General features: G+C 39.3%; 1 protein-coding gene across 6 annotated transcripts in view; it reads right to left on the reverse strand.

The window, feature by feature from the left end:
* DENND5A (DENN domain containing 5A) overlaps positions 1-17,557 on the reverse strand; it is a 106,130-nt gene that overhangs the window by 67,188 nt on the left and 21,385 nt on the right. For 3 of the 6 annotated variants that reach the window (XM_023737110.1, XM_004369634.3, XM_023737112.1), the window contains exons 2-4: positions 5,030-5,101; positions 4,162-4,271; positions 1,591-2,248 (exon numbers count right to left, since the gene is read on the reverse strand). In XM_023737110.1, the coding sequence (XP_023592878.1) occupies positions 1,591-2,248; positions 4,162-4,164 (661 nt within the window). In that variant the 5' untranslated portion in view covers positions 4,165-4,271; positions 5,030-5,101. Of the gene's footprint in view, positions 1-1,590; positions 2,249-4,161; positions 4,272-5,029; positions 5,102-12,427; positions 13,181-14,322; positions 14,439-17,557 lie in introns of those variants that run through there. The other 3 variants (XM_023737099.1, XM_023737106.1, XM_023737093.1) reach the window with 3 other exon arrangements.

Consider the following 17,557-nt stretch of genomic DNA (forward strand, 5'->3'; position numbering starts at 1 on the left):
ATCTTATAACATGGAGGAAGCTGGAACTTATTATGCTGAATTTAGACAGTCACAGAAGGAGAAATATGGTATAAGACCACTATTATAAGAACTGAAGAAAAGGTTTAAACACAGAAGAAAACATTCTTTGATGGTTACGAGGTTGGGGAAGGAGGGTGAGGGTTATTTACTAACTAGATAGTAGATAAGAATTATCTTAGGCGAAGGGAAGGACAGCACACACTACAGGGGAAGTCAGCACAGCTGGACTAAACCAAAGCTAAGAAGTATCCTGAGAACAACCAAACACTTTGAGGGACAGAGGAGCAGGGGCGGGGGTCTGGGGACTATGCTTTCAGAGGACATCTCTGTCAACTGGCATAACAAAGCTTATTAAGAAAATGTTCTGCATCCTACTTTGGTAAGTGGTGTCTGGGGTCTTAAAAGCTTGCAAGTGGCCATCTAAGATGCATCAATTGGTGCCAACCACCTGGAGTAAAGGAGAACGAAGAACACCAAAGACACAAGGAAAGTAGTAGCCCAAGAGACATAAAGGGCCACATAAACCAGAGACTTCATCAGCCTGAGACCAGAAGAACTAGATGGTGCCTGGCTATCACCAATGACTGCCCTGACAGGGAACACAACAGAGAGTCCCAGATGGAGCAGGAGAAAGGTAGGGTGCAGAACTCAGATTCTAGTAAGAAGACCAGACTTAATGGTCTGACTGAGGCTGGAGGAACCCCGGAAAGCATGGTCCCTGGATTCTCTATCAGCCCAGAACTAAAATAATTTCTGAGGCCAACTCTTCAGACAACAATTGGACTGACTGTGGGACATAAAGTGATACTCATGAGGAGTGTGCCTTTTAGCTCAAGTAGACACAAGAGACCAAATGGGCAGCTTCTGTCCAGAGGTGAGATGGGAAGGCAGAGAGAGTTAGGAGGAGCTGGTTGAATGGACATGAGGGATCAGGGGTGGAGAGGAGGAGTGTGCTGTCGCAGTATGGGGTGAGCAATTAGGGTAACATAACAATGTATGTATAAATTTTTGCATGGGAGACTAACTTGAAATGTAAACTTCATTTAAACTACAACAATTAAAAAATAATAATAATAAATCTGCCATCCTCAGTTACCCTCTCATTTATAAAAGCAATTCAGTTATAACAAGCAACAGAAAGAAGCAACACATCTTCATGTTTTCTAAATTACATAAAAGGATCATAATCTGTGAATCCTCAATTTTACTGTCAGGCTAAGGAAGAGGCAAAAGTAAACTCTGCAGAGTAATAGAACAGAATTGACGAAAAGTCAGCTTCCTGCGACATCACCACCTCTCCTGTTTTCAGTATCAACCAAAAAGAACATCAGAAGGCTGGGTTCCCCTCCCAGACTGGAGTGTCCAACAAAAGTCATAATGATAGCCAGTTAAAAATGCTAGCCTCTCATTTCCATAAGTTTGTCACCCACCACCTACCTGCAAAATATCTCGATTTTGCTCAAACTGTAACAGTCCTTGATGTTTTATAGTCAGCCCCACTGAGACTGAATATGGAAAGAATGGAGGGCCCTGTGCAGGCAGAGAGAGCTACAGTAAACAATGACTTACGCTGTGAGTAGAGCAGGATTTGAAACTCCAGAAGGGCACAAGTAAAAAGCTGAAACACATTCTCCACCCCAAGCAGTTCAAAGACCTCTTTGACAGGAAAGTCAAACAAAGGAAGCTCACTGGTACTTGGTCTCTGGCAGATTATTGGCCCATAGACCCCAGAAAACTTCAAGGACCGGCCAGGAGGTGGGAGTGGCACTTCATAGAGTACGTTGTATATGTAGCTCTCAAGTGGCAGTGGAGGGGGCTGAGGTGAAGTGACTGCCTGGTGGAGCTGCTCCAGCACACTCCGACATGCCTTCATGAAGGACATGGGCGTGATGAGGCAGATGCACTTAGAGACATAGAGTGTGTCCCGGCTAATGTCATAGGAGTTAAAGCGCTGCAGCTTGGTCCCAGGAGTGCCTTCACTATCCTCCATGCCACTCTGGTCTCGGCCATCAACAGGGAGAGCGTATAGGACATCATACTCAGCATTGTGCATGTGATAGAGGGTCTGCATTGCACTACAGATCTGCTTGCTAGTCACCTCCTCATAAAATGTGAGGGCAAACCCAAATGTCCGAGATCCATCCTCCCTTGTGATAATAAAAGCATGGAACTGAGGCTCCCTGGGATCAGCCTGGGTCTTGAACGCCAGCCCTTTGGGCATGCATAGCTGCAAAGACAACAAAAAAACAAACAGTGAGAACACTCACTGCTAATACTCTTTTGAGAACACCATCACTATTTATTCATTTATAGAATACCTACTGCGCTGGGTATTTGTGATACCACGTGCAATTCAGCAAAATACCCGCCCTAAACACCTCCCATTCAAATGCAAAACACACAAGTAAATAAAATTACAATGCAGTTAGAGACTAAAGTTTATTAGCGGTTACCAGGGGTAGGTGGGAGATAGAAATGGGGAATTATTACTTAGGGAACACTGAGTATCTATTAAAAGTGATGGAAAAATTTGGAAATGTTTAGTGGTGATGGCTGCACAAAATGGTGCACATAATGTCACTGATATTGTACACATAAAAATGGCTGAAATGGTAAATGTTTTGTTATTTAAAAAAATTACAATGCAGCCATCAGAGCTATACAGAGGTATATAGGAAGTGATAGGAATACAGAACAGGCAACTCAGCCTGAAAACATCAGAAAAAGCTTCACAGAGGAGGTTATGCCAGAATTCATCAGGTAGACAAAAGAAAGAGTACATTTCAGGGATGGGAAAAAAATGTGCAAAGATATGGAGGTAAAAGAAAGCCTGGAGAATTTAGGAAATCGTGCTAGCATTATACCTAAAAACTAGACAGATACAACTCTGTATCTAAAAATAAAATAAACCTGTAAATAGTTTTAGACCCTACCGACTCATAAAATTCAGTCATCAATAAAACTTTCTCTTTTCATAAAAAACAGGGTGTGAAGATGACATAATCAGGATAAAGATGTACTTTTTTTTTTCTCTTTAACTCAGATGAGTTATATCAAAAAACTTGGGAGTGTTAATCAAACTGACCTGAATCTATCAGTCCCCAATTTTTCAGTTTTACACAAACCTGACTATATAAATGAAGTACCAGCGGCCTGGGTTATCAAATACAAGGACCAAATAATGTTACATTGGCCTTGAACTTGACTCCCCAAAGACTAGGTGTTTCTAGAATATGGCATGTTAAAATGCAATAGGCACTGGACTACGAGTCAAAAAACTGGAGGCTTTCTAAGCCTCAATTTCCTCATCTGTGAAATGGGGATAATATAGTCTACTCTGCCAACTTAACAGGGTTATTACACGCATCAAACAAGAACACCCTAGTTTAAATACTCTAAAAAGTATAGAACGGAATTAAAAATGCAGTGGAGGCAGTACAAAGATGTGGCTCTGGAGACTGACTATGGAGTTCAAACTCCAGCTCAATTACTTATTAGCCATGTGACCTTGAACACATTATTTAACCTCTATGGATCTTAGTTTTCTTCATCTATATCTACATGTGTATATATGTATTTACTTATTTACTTAATAGTACCTACCTCAAAGGGTATTGTGAAAATTAAGTAAGCTAATTAATGTAAAACACTTATCGGATTACCCAACACAAGGTGAATATTCCATAAAGGTTAGCTTATTCACGTTAGCATTTTTCTACATGAGATTTAAAATGCTGTCCTATCTCAAATTATGATGAAGCAAAAATACTCATTTCTGCCATATTACTCAGATGTATATATACAATGCAGAATGAGAGAAAACTGCTTTAAACCTCACTCACTCATCTTGTAATCTCAATGCTATATATAAGCAATCAGTAGCTCAGTACCACAAAAATCATTCAATGACCCAGTACTATGTATCTGATGCAACAGAAATTCATTGTGACTTTTAATATATTTGATATATTCCAAATATTTGACATATTGATCAAAATGCAGAATCATGAACAATATGCATAACAACTCCTCCTTCAAAGGTCACTGATACTTGGTGAGGCCACTACTACCACAGTCTGAACTATTCTACCATAAATTATTCTGTAAATTACATCATACTTGGAGCAAACAAATACTAACCATTCCCACTGCATCTTGGTCAAAAGGATTCCATTCTACATTCTCAGGATACCGGGCAAGGACCTTAGACTTGAATGTTCGTCTCAATGGTGTCTGCTCAAAATTTTCTCCTGCAAGAAGAAACATGAAGAAAATTATCTTCAAAAAGTCCCTTTAAATCACAGGGTTATGAATGTCTGAGCTTGGTAATCCAGCAAGGTACAGAAATGAAGGCAAGGGGGTTAGTATGCCAACCATCTAAGAATAGGAAAGGCATTAAAGTTATTAGGTCAGTAAAAAAGCTGAAAAAGTTTAGCACGGTTAATACTGGACACCACTAGCTGTCTTTGCTTTTATTCAAAATAAATTATCACTACAAACTCAATGGTTAATTTTCTTTGGAGAGAGAAGAGAAAGCACAAGGAATGATAAAGGATTGTATTTATCTTTTTTCCTCATATTTAGTTTGCTTAAAGTCAACTAGTGACATTATAGAAGCATAAATTCTTTGAAATTTACAATAAAATATGCATTCTATGATCTCTGAAAGCAAAGAGACTAAAAAATACAAAAACATTAAGAAAGCAGATTTCAGGATAAATCTAATGAGCTGTTTAATCAATTCAGAATCATTTGAAATTTCTAAAATTCTCCTCTGTTTCCCCTTTCTCCCTCCTAAATACCTAAGAGTATATTGAAATAAGAAAATTAAAGTGAAGAGAACCAAGGAACCCAACACCTAGAGGGATAAAAATCTGAAAAATCTATTGGTCAAAAAGGACACAAGAAAGTTAGAAGGTCAAAGGGTACAAAATGCCACTGAAGAGACATAACATAAGAACCACCAGGAAAGCTTTGGGTGGTCTCAATTGTTTTGTTTTGTTTTTACCTTCAGTCGTACTTGAAATGAAAAGGCTGGCACCATCCCTGGCTTTAGAAGCCTGTATGTACTGGCATAATGCTATATGATAAATGAAATAACAGAGTATTACAATAAAGCAGTGTTATTCAAACTTTTTTGACCATGACTCCAGTCATGGTCAAAAAAAATACATTTTTATATCATGAAGCAATAAACACATACAAGTATGTATATATATACATTTCCCTAAATAAAAGTTTCACAAAATAACACCCTTACTATGTGCAATACCCTCTCATATTTTCTACTCTTTCATTACGACAAAAAATGTTGATTGCAGATCTAACAGTCACAATTTATGATTTGAAAACCATTGTTTTTGTTAGCTGCCATCAAGTGAGCCCCCGATTCATAGCAATCCCAGCACAACAAGATCGGACCATTGTGATCCACAGAGTTTCACTGGCTGATTTTCAAAAGCAGATCACCAGGGCTTTCTTCCTAGTCTGTCTTAGTCAGGAACTCCACTGAAACCTGTTCAGCATCACAGCCAACACTGTAAGCCTCCAATGACAGATGAGCCGTCGGTGCATTTGAGGTGCATCTGTCAGGAACTGAACCCAGGTCTCCCGCATGGAAGGTGAGAACTCTACCACTGAATCACCAAAACCATTACAATAGGGTAAAATGGGATAGAGAGCTCAACAGATATCAAATTACTATAAAGTCACTGGTGCATTGTCTGAAAGTATACTGTCCCAAATATTGCTTTTCCTAAGCGGGTAGAGAGTGGGGGACAAATTAAGTGCACCTAAATATTTCAAACAAATAAAATTAGTAGGCGTCATGGGAAAATACGATCAAGGACAATTCAAATGAAAGATCACAGCCACTGAAAACTCGTTAAGTACAGTTCTACTTTCAAACACATGGGGTAGTCATGAGTCAGACTCAACGGCAATTGGTTTTTAAATAAATGGAAGCACATTCCATGTTCACGGATTGGAAGAAAACACTGTTAAGATGTCAATACTGCTTAAACTGATCTATAAATTAAATGAAATTCCTATCAAAATTCCTTCTTTGTAGAAATGGAATAGCTAATACTGAAATTTATATGGAATCGCAGGGGGCCCTGAATAGCCCAAGTGGTCTTAAAATAGAAGAATAAAGTAGGAGAACTCATACTTCCTGATTTCAAAATATAACCTTAAAGGTACAGTAATCAAAACAGTCTGGTATTGGTATAATAATAAACACGTAGACCAGCGAAGCCCTGGTGGTGCAGTGGTTAAGAGCTACGGATGCTACCAAAAGGTCAGCAGTTTGAATCCACCAGCCGCTCCTTTGAAACCCTATGGGGCAGTTCTACTCTGTACTATATGGTCGCTACGAATCAGAATCGACTCGACGGCAACAGGTTTGGTTTTAGGTTTTCTTTTTCTGACCAGTGGAATAGAACTGAGAATCCAGAAATAAACCCATACATCTGTGGCCAACTGATTTTCAACAAGGGTGCTAAGTCCATCCAATGAGGGAAAAATCATCTCTTCAATAAATTGGGCTATATATCCATGTACAAAAAAATGAAATTGGACCCATACCTCACATCATATATGAAAATAATTCAAAATCGATCAACAACCTAAATATAAGAGTTAAAACCATAAAACTTGGAAGAAAACAAAGGGGTAAATCTTCAGGATCTTGTTTTTGGTAATAAATTCTTAGATATGATAGCAAAAGCATGAACAACAAAAGAAAAAATAAATTGGAATTCATCAAAATTAAAAACTTATATGCATCAAAAGACTTTACCAAGAAACTAAAAAGACAAGCTACAGAATGAGAGAAAATATTTGTAAACCATATATTTGGCAAGGGTTTAATATCCAGAATATAGAAAGAACTCCTACACTCAACAACAAAAGACAAATAATCCAATCAAAACATGGGCAAAGGACTTGAATAGCCATTTCTCCAAAGAAGATATACATTTGTGGGGACCATAGTCTCCGGGAACATCCAGCTCAACTGGCATAACATAGTTTATAAAGAAAATGTTCTACCTTCTACTTTGGTGAGTAGCGTTTGGGGTCTTAAAACCTTGTGAGCAGCCATCAAAGATACTCCACTGGTCTCACGCTTCAGGAGCAAGGGAGAATGAAGAAAACCAAAGACACAAGAGAAAGATTAGTCCAAAGGACTAATGGACCACAACTACCACAGCCTCCACCAGACTGAGCCTAGCACAACTAGATGGTGCCCAGCCACCACCACTGACTGCTCTGACAGGGATCACAATAGAGGATCCTGGACAGAGCTGGAGAAAAATGTAGAATAAAATTCTAACTCACAAAAAAAGACCAGACTTACTGGCCTGACAAGAGACTACAGAAACCCTGAGAGTATGGCCCCCGGACATCCTTTTAGCTCTGTAAGGAAGTCACTCCTGAGGTTCACCCTTCAGCCAAAGATTAGACAGGCCCATAAAACAAAATGAGACTAAAGGGGCACACCAGCCCAGGGGTAAGGACGAGAAGGCAGGAAGGGACAGGAAAGCTGGTAATAGGGAACCCAAGGTCGAGAAGGCAGAGTGGTGTTGGTAAGTAAGCAATGTCACAAAATGAGTACTAACTTTTTAATGGGAAGCTAGTCTGTTCTGTAAACCTTCATCTAAAGTACAATAATTAAAAATTAAAAAAAAAGACAAACAAATGGCCAATAAACACATGAAAAGATGTTCAATGTCATTAGGGAAATGCAAATCAAAACCACACTGAGATACCACTTCACACCCACTAGGATGACTAATATCAGAAAATGACAAATATTGGCTAGGATGTGGAGAAACTGGAACCCTCATCCATCGCTCATGGGTACAGCTGCTGTTGGAAAACAGTATGGCAGTTCCTCAGAAAATAAACACAGAATTACCATATGATCCAGCAATTCCACTCCCAGGTATATACCCAAAAGAACTGAAAGCAAGGACTCAAACAAATAATTGTATACCAATGTCTACTACCGCATTATTCATAACAGACAAAAGGAGGGAATAACCTAAATGTTGATCAAGAGATTAACAAAATGTGGTACATACATACAATGAAATATTACTCAGCCATAAGGAGAAATGAAGTTCTGATACATGCTAAGACATGGATGAATCCTGAAAACATGCTAAGTGAAATAAGTCAGATACAAAAGGAGAAATATCGTACGATTCCACTTACAGGAAATATCCAGAATAAACAAATGCATAGAGACCAAAGTTTATCTGTGGTTACGAACCAAGGGCAGGTGGGAGAGAGATATGGGGAGGTATTGCCTAAGGGGTACTGAGTTTCTGTTAAGGGTGATAAAAGAAACTGGAAACAGGTAGTGACGATGGTTGTAAAACATGAGTTAACATAATATCATTAAATTGTACACATGAAAATGGTTGAAATTGGTTAACGGTGATGGAAAAATTGCACTGATTAAGGGTAGGGTTGCACAGCCGACTGTTGTAACTGTTGTCAATAAGCTGTACACCTATAAAAAGTTGAACTGGCAAAAGTTGTGTATAAATATTGTTATGGACTGAACTGTATCCCTTAAAAATGTGTGTCAAGTTGGCTAGGCCATAATTCCCAGTATTGTGTGGTTGTCCACCATTTTGTGATTTTCCTATGTGCTGTAAATCCTAACCTCTATGATACTAGTGAGGCAGGATTAGAGGCAGTTATGTCAATGAGGCAAGACTCAATCTGCAGGATTAGGTTGTATCTCAAGTCAATCTCTTTTGAGATATAAAAGAGAGAATCAAGAAGAGAGGAGAAGGACCTCACTGCCACCGAGCAAGAAGAGCCAGGAGTGGAGCACGTTCTTTGCACCTGGGGTTCCCGCGCTAAGAAGCTACTAGACTAGGGGAATATTGATGACAACGACCTTTCCCCAGAGCTGACCGAGAGAGAAAGCCTTCCACTGGAGCTGGTGCCCTGAATTCGTACTTCTAGCCTCCAAAACTGTGACAGAATAAATTTCTGTTTGTTAAAACTATCCATTTGTGGTATTTCTGTTATAGCAGCACAAGATAACTAAGACAAATATATTTACCACAATGAAAAAAAAAACAAAGGGAGTACCTGCTGAGGCTACTTATATACAATGAAAACCTCATGGGATTTGGTTCCTTGGTTTGGAAGTTTAGGTCATGGTATCCTGGGACATCCCAGTTAATTGGGCTAATAACGTGTTTAATGCTTCTGTTCTACTTCCTAGTTCGTTGTGTAGTGCCTAGGGTCTTGCAAGCGGCCACTGGTCCCTATTTGCCTGGAAAAATAGTGGAAGAAGAAAAGTCAGGAATAGGAGGAAGATATGGAAAGTGTGACTAATTGCCTCCATAAACAACTGCCTCCTTTGCCATGAGACCAGAGGAACTGGATGGTGTCCTGCTACCATTACTGAACATTTTGATCAGAGATTCTATAGAAGAATCCTGATCAAAAGGGGGAATACGCAGAACAGAATTTCAAATTCTCATGGACTCCAGACTTTCTGGAGCAATGAAGGTTGCATGAACCCCTGAAAGTACTGCCCTGAGATAATCTTTAAGACTTAAACCAAAAATATCCCCTGAAGTCTTTTTAAAACCAAACAATAGCTTAGCTTAACTAGTAAAAAAGGTCTGCCTTGGGCATTACGCTCTTTTAAGAACTATCTATATGGGATCAAAGTGACAACAGTAACTCGAAAGATTAAAATAGGAACCTTACAGGTTAGTGAGTTTATGTTAATGGGGGAGGAACAACTCAGAAAAGAAGGGTGAGAATGGTTGCACAACTCAAAGAATGTAATCAATGTCACTGAATTGTACATGTAGAAATTGTTGAATTGGTGCATGATGGTTTGCTGTATATACTCTCAACTAAAAATAAGTTTTTTTAAAAAAATGGTTGAAATGGCAAATGTTTTGTTATATAATGTTTCACCACAATAAAAAAAAAAAAATCTTCCCTTCCATTTTCTCTCAGGTTTTGTCCATTATCATCAGAAAAAGCCCACTTAGGGTATTCATACTTTTTCAACTTCTAACAAAACCCAATCTTCTTTCTGTTAGTAAATCAAGTACTGCAATTTTAAGTCCTTTCCTTTCCTGCTCCCTTCTTCCAAGCTGATTCATCTGAAACTTTGTTTTCCAGCAGACTTCATCTATCAAAATACATTCAGTAATCTTCACTAAAGACCGGCAAAATCAGCAGGCAGCTGGTAATAACTGCAGCAAAAAAGGCTTATGTTGAGCTAGTCTTGGAGGTTTCAGTAACATCTGCAAAGAGCCTACCCATGGCAAGCCTGCATATACTGTACAAACTAATTAAGCAGCAAGCAGCAGACATAATGATCTTGTCTACAGTCTGAGATTCTCAGAACATATTTTTAAGCTGCAATCAGTTCTGAGAAAGGATCACTATTTCTTCCTCCTAGTTGTCAGTCTGTTCACGTCTTCCTTAGTAGGCTAGGAAACTCCCTCAGTAAAAACCATGAAAGATTTGAACATACACAGGAATCAAGGTAGCTACCACTGTCCTATATGAAAGCCTTTGGAGAAAGATGTTTTCCTAAGATGGCTGTGAGGTGTCCCTAAGACATGATGAGCATTTAGAGGACGGAGTAGGGGACTGTTTCAGAAAGCGGAGAATTTTACACCACTTATGAGGTGAAAAATGGAGCCAGAGGTGCACACAATGAGCTGACCTGGAGTGTGGACAAAGAGAAGAAGGAGTTAAGCGTATCGGAAAAATTCGGGAATGGTGATGGCTGAGCAGCATGATAAACATATTTAATGGCACTGAACTGGACATGTGAAGATTGCTAAAATGGTAAATGTTTTGTTACCTATATATTTACCACCATTTTTTTAATTAAAAAAAAAAAAGATTAGGCGGAGCTATAAATCACAAGGTAGGTCTTCCAACAAGCTGGGGGTGAAGGAAGTCTTGTTAAAGAGTCAGTTTCTGAGTAGAGGTACTGCAAGAAGTACCAATCTTAGACAAAAATCTTCCATAAATCAGACTGGACTAGAAGCAGGAGAACAGTATTTTCACAGCAAGGGGAAAAGAAGTATGCAAAGAAAAGGCAAGAGGGCTACGAGAACAAATCAAGTTCATTTCATCCACCCTGTAAGGAGTATCAGAAAAATAACAGAAGAAAGGGATTCACAAATGTAAGATCTTTTTATTAAAATAACTCAATCTTTCATCATTTACTAGGGGCTGAGTTTTGAAAATAATCAGCAAAGATATTTAATGCCTCAGAAACACCTATATAGCCCTACATACTAAAGCCTGTATATGTGTCACAGTTTCCTTAAATCCGCAACCATTTAGACTTTTGGAAATTCAAACAGTATAAGAAACATGACATCACAACCACAACTCTGTCTTCTTCTCCTAGAAACAACAACTAATTCTTTGCACAACACATATACAGTGCCCAAAAGTCAACAGGTCTGGTTATCAGATCTAATGCCCATTTCTAATAGCAACTTAAAAATTAGTCAACTAGGTGTTAGTCTATCCTTGTGAATTTGCCCCTGGGGAAATACAGTTCAGATAAATCATAGCAGATTTTTTTTTTGTTATATAGCCTACATGCTTTACAAGGGACTTCTAACGGGTTCTTTGTTTACTTATTCTGCTTTGACCAAGCCAGAAACAAAACGACATTTGTATTTCTATTAGCTTGTTGGTACTAGCTTGATTTGAACAACCCTAAATGCGGAATGCTTAAACCGGGAAGCTTCAATTTCATATAAAGATATGAGCATTTTCCTGGGGAAAGAACTACAGTTTTCATCAGATTCTCAAAGGATTCAGCTCCAAATGTTTCCCAGATTAGGGCAGGAAACATTTGACCATTTACAGATTGTCCTAAATTTTCTGTTAGTTGCTGTCAAGTCAATTCCGACTCATGGCGACCCCACGTGTATCAGTGTAGAACTATGCTCCATGGGGCTTTCAAGGCTGTGACCTTTCGGAAGTAGATTGCCAGGCCTGTCTTCCAAGGCACCTCTGAGTGAGTTCGAACCTCTGTAACTTTTGACTAGTAGTCAAGCACTACTTGTATGCCACTCAAAAAACCAAACCAATCTCATTGCTGTCAAGTCAATTTCAACTCATAATGCCACCCAGGAACTCTTAAATAGGCAGGTTTTTATACAGATTAAAACATACCAAAAAAAACACCATTGCCATCAAGTTGATTCCAACTCATAGTGACCCTACAGGACAGAGCAGAACTGCCCCACGGATTTTCCAAGAAGTGGCTGGTAGATTCGAACGGCCAACCTTTTGATTAGCAACCATAGCTCTCACTACTGTGCTACCAGGGCTCCAATTAAAACATATGTACTTCTAAACTGCTTTCTAGGTTGATGCTTACCCAGATAAGGACATTTTTTCCTCCTTTGATATCATAAGAAGCTTCTGTTGAATGGATGCAAAATTCTCTCCTTTAAACACACACACTGGTGTGAGCACATCAAAAAAGGGAGGGAGGAAAAAAGAATCAGATCCTCAAAACTTCTGCCTGAAGTGATATGAAAGGTCATCAGAAAATTTTCACCAAAATCTCAACACTGCACATTTATAGTAAATGTATTTCATCTGTGGAAAAGAATGATAGTTTTTAAATGGTGAGGCAGATGTGAAAAGGCATGTCCCAAACAGATACCAGAGAAAGACTCAGTGCAGTCAAACCTTGACCTGGTTTATGTTGAACGACACAAAGCTTCTCCAAAACATAGTCAGCTTAGATTCTAGCAGATAAAAGTGACGATAATTTCCTAAGAAACTGCTTATGGGACACAACTGTTATACCTACATCTTGGATTAGATATACCAAAGAAGTAAATAGTTCAATTTCTAAATCTATCAATAATCAGAGTTGAGATACACTTAAGAAACTTTACATAAAATTTAAAGTATTTTTTTAAAAAAGGCTAAGGGCATTTTTATATCTAGCCCCTTGGAGGAAATAATATAAATATCTATGAAACCACAACTGAAAAAAATAGACTTTGTCAACAGAATAATATATATCTAGTATGCTATAGGGTTGCTATGAGTTGGAATCGACTCGGTAGCAATGGGTTTACAATGGAGGAGTCCCTGGGTGGTGCAAACAGTTAACAAGCTTGGCTGATAACTGAAAAGGTTGGAGGTTCAAGTACACTCAGAGGCAGCTCAGAAGAAAGGTCTGGTGATCTATTTCTTAAAAATCAGCCACTGAAAACTCCATGAGCACAGTTCTACTCTGACACACTTGGGGTCATCATGAGTTGGAGATGACAAGACAGCAACCACTACTGGTAGTATGATGGAGGTTCTGTTTTTGTCATGGCTGAGTAGCTCCTATCAGACCAACTCTACCGCAAATAACTATAAACTCTGGAAAAGATAAAAAAACAACTACCTGCCTTTTCCAAAGCACTACCCAAGGAAATCTCACCAGGCTTTTCAATGTAAACTCAAGGGAAACCATCTGTTATGCCCTGTGCTCCTCTCAAGGCAGCTTTGTCCACTTTCATTCTCAACATATTTTCTTTATTAGATAACTTTAGGTTTGTGTACACAGTCATTACTTTTATTGATTTTGCCTCCTGACATCTTCCAGACATCACACCTAGTCTAACTCGTGCACCTAGAGTTTCTAACATGGCCGAACTTCTCATATACCCAGTTTTAACAAAGACTGAGATTTGAGATCCTATCCAGACAGAACTGCTCCAAACCACAACGAGGGCACAACCTTGACAGCAAGGACTACCACTTCTGTGAACGTGGCCTCCCTTTTAGCCCAGCCCAATAACCTGCAAGACACACATCTATCAAGCCAACATCTGAATGAGCATGCAGGAATCCTTTATTCTAAGCCTCTGAACTTAACTTGTTCTGCTTGGTGGGGGAAGCAAGAAGCTATCAAATTCGTGGTCTTTTGGACTAGTCTAAGGGACCCAGTCCTGTTTTCTAATTAATACATCAGTTGGATATGTACACATTGTCCTGAACACAGGGTGAGGGCTCCCAGAGGTTATACATTCACATTGGTGCTTCTCTCTAAAAGTTAACCCCTCCAGAGAAATGAGCTTAGGCAAACCCACTGGACTGGGATCCCTAAGTAAGAAGTGGCAGGGCCCAAATCTGAAAAATGGCTGCCATGCTTACCTCAATGCCAAATTTTAAAATAATCTGTCTAAATTAAGTCTGAGCAACTAATCTAGAATGCAGGAGACAGGGTTAAAGGTCCCGGCTTGACCACTTACCAGTTATACTCACCTGAAAGAGTAAAAAATAGAGGGTTAATGTTCTACATCTTAGTTTAGTGAGTAGCGTCTGCAGTCTTAAAAGCTTACAAGCAGCCATCTAAGATATAACTATTGGTCTCATCCCGTCTGGAGCAAAGGAGAATAAAGAAAACCAAAGACACAAGGAAACAATTAGTACAAAGGACTAAAAGACCGCATGAACTACAGCCTCCACTAGCCTGAGACCAGAACTAGATGGTGCATGGCTACCACCACTGACCACCCTGACTGGGATCACAATAGAGGGTCCTGGACAGTTGTCGTTGTTGTTAGGTGCCATTGACTTGGTTCCGAATCACAGCAGCCCTATGTACAACAGAAATAAATACTGTCTGGTCCTGCACCATCCTCATAATCATTGTTATGCTTGAGCCCCTTGTTGCAACCACTGTGTCAATCCATCTCGTTGAGGATCTTGCTCTTTTTCGCTGACCATCTACTTTACCAAGCATGATGTCCTTCTCCAGGGACTGGTCCATCCTGATAACAATGTCCAAAGTATGTGAGACGAAGTCTCACCATCCTCGCTTCTAAGGAACATTCTGGTTGTACTTCCAAGACAGATTTGTTCATTCTTCTGGCAGTCCACAGTATATTCAATATTCTTCACCAACAATGTAATTCAAAGGCGTCCATTTTTCTTCAGTCTTCCTTATTTATTGTCCAACTTCTGCATGCATATGAGGCAACTGAAAACACCATGGCTTGTGTCAGGTGCATCTCAGTCCTTAAAAGTGACGTCTTTGCTTTTTAACACTTTTAAAGAGGTCTTTTGGAGTAGATTTGCCCAATGCAATGTGTCGTTTGATTTCTTGACTGCTGCTTCCAAGGGCACTGACTGTGGATCCAAGTAAAATGAACTCCTTGACAACTTCAATCCTTTCACTGTTTATCATGATGTTGCTTATTGGTCTAGTTGTGAGGATTTTTGTTCTCTTTAAGTTGAGGTGTAATCTATACTGAAGGCTGCAGTCCTTGATCCTCATCAGCAAGTGCTTCAAGTCCTCTTCACTTTCAGCAAGCAAGGTTGTGTCATCTGCATGACGCAGGTTGTTAATGAGTCTTCCTCCAATCCTGATGCCACGTTCTTCTTCATATAGTCCAGTTTCTTGGATTTTTTGCTCAGCATACAGATTGAATAGGCACAGTGAAAGGATACAACCCTGATGCACATCCTTCCTGACTTTAAACCACACAGTATCCCCCTGTACTGTTCAAATGACTGCCTCTTGGTCTATGTACAGGTTCCTCATGAGCACAATTAAGTGTTCTGGAATTCCCATTCTTCACAACGTTATCCATAATTTGTTATGATCCACAGAGTCGAATGCCTCTGCATAGTCAATAAAACACAGGTAAACATCTTTCTGGTATTCTCTGCTTTCAGCCAGGATCCATCTGACATCAGCAATGATATCCATCGTTCCACAACCTCTTCTGAATCCAACTTGAATTTCTGGCAGTTTCCTGTTGATGTACTGCTGCAACCGCTTTTGAATGACCTTCAGCAAAATTTTACTTGCGTGTGATATTAACGATATCGTTTGATAATTTCTGCATTCTGTTGGAAATTTTTTGGGATAGGCATAAATATGGATCTCCTCCAGTTGGTTGGCCAGGTAGCTATCTTCAACTTTCTTGGCATAGACGAGCGAGCACTTCCAGCGCTGAGACAGCTCAACTGGTATTCCATCAATTCCTGGAGGCTTGTTTTTTGCCAATGTCTTCAGTGCAGCTTGGACTTCTTCCTTCAGTACCATCGGTTCTTGATTATATGCTACCTCCTAAATTGGCTGAATGTCAACATTTCTGTCCTGGACAGAGTGGAAGAAAAACGTAAAACAAAATTCAAATTCACAAAAAAGACCAAACTTACTGGTCTGACAGAGACTGGAAGAACTCCCAAGACTATGGCCCCTAGACACCCTTCTAACTCAGAACTGAAGCTACTCCCGAAGTTCACCTTTCGGCCAAATATTAGACAGGTCTCTAAGACAAACAATAACACCGGTAAGGAATGTGCTACTTAGATCAACTATATGACACCAAATGGACAATATCTGCCCAAAAGCAAAGTTGAGACGGCAGGAAAACCTAACAAATGGAAACAGAGAACCTGGGGTAGAAGGGTATAGTGCCTACATACTGTGAGGATTACAATCAATGTCATGAAATAATCTGTGTATAAATTATTGAATGGAAAACTAAATTGCTCTGTAAACTTTCACCTAAAGCACAATAAAATGTTCAAAAAAAGAAATAAAGGAATAGTTGCTGATCTGTGAAGGTTTTTCCCAGCTTGATCATTCCGTCTCTTAATGACTAGTGAGCCTAGAACATAATCCAGCATGGAAATCCCACTTTTTGAACTTCCAGTGAAAGATACCAAGTTACAATTTAAAGGCATGAATTAACTCTCTCTGTTGCCTCTCTCTCCTAAAACCCCACTAAAACAACACTTGGCATGGGGGGAGGCATAAATCCACAAGGATTAAAAACACAATGAAAGTGAAGGTAACAGCAACAAAATTTTTGAAGCTGGAAAGCAGATGAATGAGTGGTAACTGACAGCAGACTTGAGAAAGCTGACATACAACATAATCTCTAAAAAGCTCAGAAAATGTAGTATCAGGTACTTACAGAAGAGTTGCTATGAGTCGCAATTACTCGACAGCAATGTTCTGGGTTTTTACCTCAAAAAACAGTAGCAAAATAAAAAAAAATTTTTTTTAAATACAGTAACAATAAGGTGGCATATGATAAGAAACAGGAGCCCTGGTGACTCAGTGATTATGTGCTCAGCTGCCAACCAACATGTTGGTGGTTCAAACCCACCAGCCTCTCCATATAAGAAAGATGTGGCAATCTGTTTCCGTAAAGATTACAGCCTTGGTAACCTTATAGGGCAGTTCTACTCTAACCAATAGGGTTACTATGAGTCGTAATTGACCTGACAGCACATAGCAACAACAACATGATAAGAAAAATCACACACAAAAAAAATCTGACCCACATTCATGGCAGCATTGTCCACAATAGCAAAAAGATGGAAACAACCTAGATGCCCATCAACAGATGAATGGATAAACAACTATGGTACACACACACAATGGAGTACTATGCAACGATAAAGAACAATGATGAATCTGTGAAGCATCTCATAACATGGATGAAACTGGAGGACATTATGCTGAGTGAAATGAGTC

Source organism: Trichechus manatus, unplaced genomic scaffold, assembly GCF_000243295.1.
Source record: "Trichechus manatus latirostris isolate Lorelei unplaced genomic scaffold, TriManLat1.0 scaffold00006, whole genome shotgun sequence".
NCBI lineage: Eukaryota > Metazoa > Chordata > Mammalia > Sirenia > Trichechidae > Trichechus > Trichechus manatus.